Here is a 5000-nt window from a genome sequence, read left to right as displayed (position 1 = left end):
AGTTCATCACCAGTTTACAAAGTAACATTATCAGAGAGCAGAGACTAGAAACACATGTTCTACTGAATATTGGAGGAGAACCATCGTCAGTAAAACTTTATTTACACTGTGATGATTAACGTTAAAACTTTGTTAATGTTTGTTTGTTTTTCATGCAAAAAAATGCTATTTTCTGCATTTTTGGGGGGGTGTTTCCCTTTTGTACTAAAAACATACTGAACCATGAATTGTTGTGTACCGTTACACAACTATGATTTGGCTTGTAAAATTGTATTATTAACTCTTGAAAGCGTTTGATGCATCCCGAAAAAAATCCTACTGTGAATATAATCTTACCAACAAGTTGTAAAATAGCATAGTAGTGTAAAAGTAAAGTAGTAAAATCCATACAAGTGCTCATTGATATTGTTCCTTCATGTGTTCAGTTGAGCTGGCTGGAGGTTCTGCCGCTCTGTTCTCCTCAGTCTGAGTTTGATGAAGCTTTGAGGACTGATGACCGACACATTTATGCGTTTTGACCGACGACGACGACAGACTGTTACTTTTGGTACAAACACACTAAATGGTTTCTCCCCTGTACGAATTCTTGTGCTTGAAGTTCAACCCTGACTGAGGTTCTCTGGTCTCCTTCCAGTCATCAGTCTCAGGTTCAGGTTCAGAAGAGTTTCCAGTCTTGTCAACAGTATCTGGTTCTGGATGTCTATCTGGATCTGAGTTCCTGTCTGGTTCTGGTCCTTCACAGTCCTCTCCATCACCTTCTGTTTCCATCTGTTCAGTGGACCTGCTGGCTGGAGGTTCTGCCTCTCTGGTCTCCTCAGTCTGACTTTGATGAAGCTGTGAGGACTGATGACCGACACATTTATGTTTCCTGAGCTGATAAAACCAAGTGAACTTTTGGCCACAAACACTGCAGCTGAATCGTTTCTCTTCTGTGTGGTTTCTCATGTGTTCATTCAATTTGCACTTGCCAGGGAATCTTTTACAACACAGTGAACAGTTGAATATTCTCTCTGCTGTGTGAATTCTCATGTGTTTCTTCAGACTTTCCTGGGAGCCAAATCTTTTCCCACACTCAGAGCAGCTGAACGGTTTCTCTCCCGTGTGGATTCTCATGTGTTTCTGTAAATTTCCACTCTGTGAAAAACATTTCTTACAAATTGAACAAATGAATGGTTTCTCCCCTGTATGAGATCGCAAGTGTATCTTCAGATGTGTCTTTTTCCTAAATATTTTCCCACAATCGGGGCAGCTAAATGGTTTCTCTCCAGCACTACATCTTGAATCACTGACAGAAACTTCATCATTTTTCAGAGAGTTTAAACCTGACTGAGGTTCTCTGGTCTCCGTCCAGTCATCACTGTTATCAGTGTCAGAAGAGTCTCCAGTCTTGTTATCAGGATCTGGTTCTAGATCTCGGTTCCTGTCTGGTTCTGGTACTCCACAGTCCTCTCCATCACCTTCTATTTTCATCTGGTCAGTTGAGCTGCTGGCTGGAGGTTCTACCTCTCTGTTCTCCTCAGTCTGAGTTTGATGAAGCTGTGAGAAACGACGACCAACACATCTATGATCTTTGAGCTGTTTACACCAAGTGAACCTTTGGTCACAAACACTGCATCTGTAGATTTTGTGGACTTCCAGATGTTTTGTCAGATATCTCCTCCATGCAAACTCTTCACCACAAATTGTGCAATTAAACCGCGTTTGCATCGTGTGGATCCTCATGTGTTGAACCAAAGACTCGCTGTCACTGCAGTCTGTGTTACACACTGAGCAGCGGAAAGGTTTCTCCCTTGAGTGACGTGTCATGTGAGAACGTAAGCTTTCCTGCTCATTAAATATTTGACCGCAAAGTGAGCAGCGAAATGGTTTCTCTCCCATGGGGGGGTTCTTGTGTGTCAGCAGAGTGAGACTGTCTTCAGATCTTTCGTGACACTCAGAGGAGCTGAAAGGTTTCATGTCAGTGTTACATCCTGGATCTCTGACAGAGACCTCCTCACTGTTCAGATGCTTTGGACCTGATTGAGTTCGATCACCTTCAACTCCGTCATCAGTCTTGGGTTCAGTTTCAGCCTCGTCATCAGAGCAGCTGAATGGTTTCTTGTTGCTATTAAATCCATCATTTGCAGAGACCTTTTTATTTCTCTGGTACGTGAACCCTGACTGATGTTTCCTGGTCTCTTTCCAAAACTCAACGTCAACACTGTCATCAGGTTCAGAGGACGGTTCAGTCTTGACATCAGCATCTGGTTCTAAATCTGGATCCGAGTTCCTGTCTGGTTCTGGTCCGCCACAGTCCTCTCCATCAGCTTCTGTTTCCATCTGTTCAGTTTGTCTTTGATAAAGCTGTGAGGACTGAGCTTCCTCTTCATCGTCTTCACTCTTCACAGGAGTGAATGAGAACTTGATATCAGCCTCCTCCAGACCTTGAAGCTGCTCTCCCTCCTGACTGGTCCAGAGTTCCTCCTGTTCCTCTTTAATATGTGGGGGCTCTGGGTCCTCCTGTTCCTCTTTAATGTGTGGGGGCTCTGGGTCCTCCTGTTCCTCTTTAATGTGTGGGGGCTCTGGGTCCTCCTGTTCCTCTTTAATGTGTGGGGGCTCTGGGTCCTCCTGGTCCTCTTTAATGTGTGGAGGCTCTGGGTCCTCCTGGTCCAGACTGGAGCTCCACTCCCGCTGCTCAGAGGGAACCTCTTCTTTAACCACCAACAGCTGCTGGACGTCTGCAGGAAAACAGGAAACACACATTGAAGGAAAACCAGTTAATGTTAAGTCAAGCTAAAAAAAAGTACATTTTTATGATGTTTTTGTATCTGTAGCGTGATGGCTAATACCAGTTTTATTAAATAATAATGAATTAATATCAAAATATGTTAACAAGTATTTATAACTCAATTATGAATCATAATCCTATAACTTTGAATGAAAAATGATGATGGTACTCAGCTTTCACGATAAGACATCATTAATATAAGTAAGGGAATTTAAATTTAGACTCAATTTAGGACGCCACCCAATTTTGGAAAAATAGGGAAAACTTCAAAATTCTATATTAATCTACTAAATCTTAATCTCAGGGTCGCTACGGAGTTCTTGACATGGTGAACAGGGATCTATTATTTCATAGACACACGAATCAAATGATGAAGTTCTTTATAAACGGAATATTTATGAGACTAACGAAATAGAATTTAAAAAATGAAAGGATAAATAAAGAATATGATGAAGACTACAATGAATAACAATGGACCACTGTGATGTAACATTTTCCTGTGCTAGTACTTTACTACTGTGATATATTCACCTGTTTCTATTGTCAGCCCGTTTGGTGGTTTGACCCTCTTTGTTTTCGTAGATAACACTTCAAGGTTTGAGGACTCCCAGTTATAAACAAGGGTGATAAAAGACAGATGTCTTAGAGCAGACATGTCAAACTCAAGGCAATTGAGGTACAATTATATCCGGCCCGCGAGAAAATATCATATGTCTATCGTAACTGGCCCGCCGGTCAATAGGACGCACACGGCTGATACTAAAAGTCCCAGAAGACACTGCAAAAGCTACTAGCGACAAATCTAGCGACTTCTCTGGTGTTCTGACTCTGACGTGAAAGCACGTACCGTTCTGCAGTTACTGTCGTGAACGAGCAGCGGGTGCGACCGTGAGCCGCCTCAAAGCACTCACAGACGGTTACTGTCACAGTAGCCTCGCGCTGCAGTCAGAGCAGAGAGCAGACAACCTCTCTTCGCGTCCGACTACAATTGGATTGCGCATGGCCACCGCCGTAATTAAAGAATATAACTTAAGACGGCACTATGAGACAAGTACGAGCACCTGGACAGACAGCAGAAGGTAGAGAAGTTAAAAAAGACGCTGGTGTCACAACAGACTATGTTTACACAGGCAAAATCCCAAAGTGAGGCTGCCGTGAAAGCTAGTTTTGTTGTGGCCGAAGAAATAGTTAAATCAGGCCGGCCTTTTACCGAGGGAGAGAGCAGCGGGACAAATGTGCAGGTGAGCTGACAACGTATCACTGCATCATCCACCAGGAAATGCTGTGTGGTGAAGCTCTCAAAATGGAACATGTAATAAGCACCGTAACACAGACGGTTAACTTTATCAGAGCTGAAGGCTTAAATCACCGCCAATTTCGCTCTTTTCTTGAGGAGATCGATTGTGAACATAGCGAGGTGCCCCATCACAGCGAGGTGCGATGGCTAAGTCGAGGGAAAGTGCTGAATAGATGTTTTGAGTTGCATGAGGAAATCTGCCAGTTTTTGGAAAGCAAAGGGAAAGACACCACAGAGCTCCGGGACGAAAAGTGGCTATGTGAGCTGGCCTTTTTGTGCGACACAACGAGGCATCTCACTGCGCTGAAACTCCAGCTTCAGGGACGGGGACGTGTGATCACAGACATGTGTGACGCAGTGAGAGCTTTCCAAGCCAAGCTGCGCCTGTGGGAGACTCAGATGCAGAAAGGAAACTTGGGTCACTTTCCGTGTTGCCAAAGAATGACAAACCGTGTTTCCACCGCTGTGTTCCCGACTGCGCATTTTGCCGATACACTGGGTGCACTTGGCACAGAGTTCACACTGCGATTTGACGACTTTGCAGCTCAAAAATTGAAATTTGAACTGCTCAGCAATGCGTATGCAGTTGATGTGGACACAGCACCTGTGCACATCCAAATGGAGCTGATAGACCTCCAGTGTAATGACACTCAAGGCAAAGTTTGACTCTGTGGGCTCTGTACAGTTCCCACGCTTCATCCCCGAAACGATGCCTTAACTCCGCCTACATGCTGCTCAGATGCTCTGCATGTTTGGAAGCACATACCTGTGTGAGCAGCTGTTCTCTGTGATGAAGAGGAACACAAACCCACACAGGAGCCGTCTCACTGATGCACACCTTCACTCCATCTTGAGGGTTTCCACAGAACTTAACCCCAGATATTAATGAACTGGCAGCCAAGAGAAGATGCCAAACATCTGGCTCTGGCACATCTG

The 5000-nt window shown here is 44.2% G+C and overlaps 1 protein-coding gene across 2 annotated transcripts in view; it reads right to left on the bottom strand.

Moving 5' to 3' along the window:
• Window positions 1-5000, bottom strand: part of LOC142931571 (uncharacterized) — an 11357-nt gene that overhangs the window by 376 nt on the left and 5981 nt on the right. Inside the window, exons 2-3 of one of the 2 annotated variants that reach the window (XM_076075533.1) lie at window positions 3299-5000; window positions 1-2717 (exon numbers count right to left, since the gene is read on the bottom strand). The exon at window positions 1-2717 is cut by the window's left edge and continues 376 nt beyond it; the exon at window positions 3299-5000 is cut by the window's right edge and continues 2851 nt beyond it. In XM_076075533.1, coding sequence (XP_075931648.1) covers window positions 559-2717; window positions 3299-3422 — 2283 coding nt within the window. In that variant the 5' untranslated portion in view covers window positions 3423-5000 and the 3' untranslated portion in view covers window positions 1-558. The remainder of the gene's footprint in view (window positions 2718-3298) is intronic. The other variant, XM_076075534.1, reaches the window with a different exon arrangement.

Source organism: Anarhichas minor, unplaced genomic scaffold (genome assembly GCF_050575085.1).
Source record: "Anarhichas minor isolate MPS153535 unplaced genomic scaffold, ASM5057508v1 ptg000053l, whole genome shotgun sequence".
Classification (NCBI taxonomy): Eukaryota; Metazoa; Chordata; class Actinopteri; order Perciformes; family Anarhichadidae; genus Anarhichas; species Anarhichas minor.
This window is presented reverse-complemented; position numbering and strand designations above follow the sequence as displayed.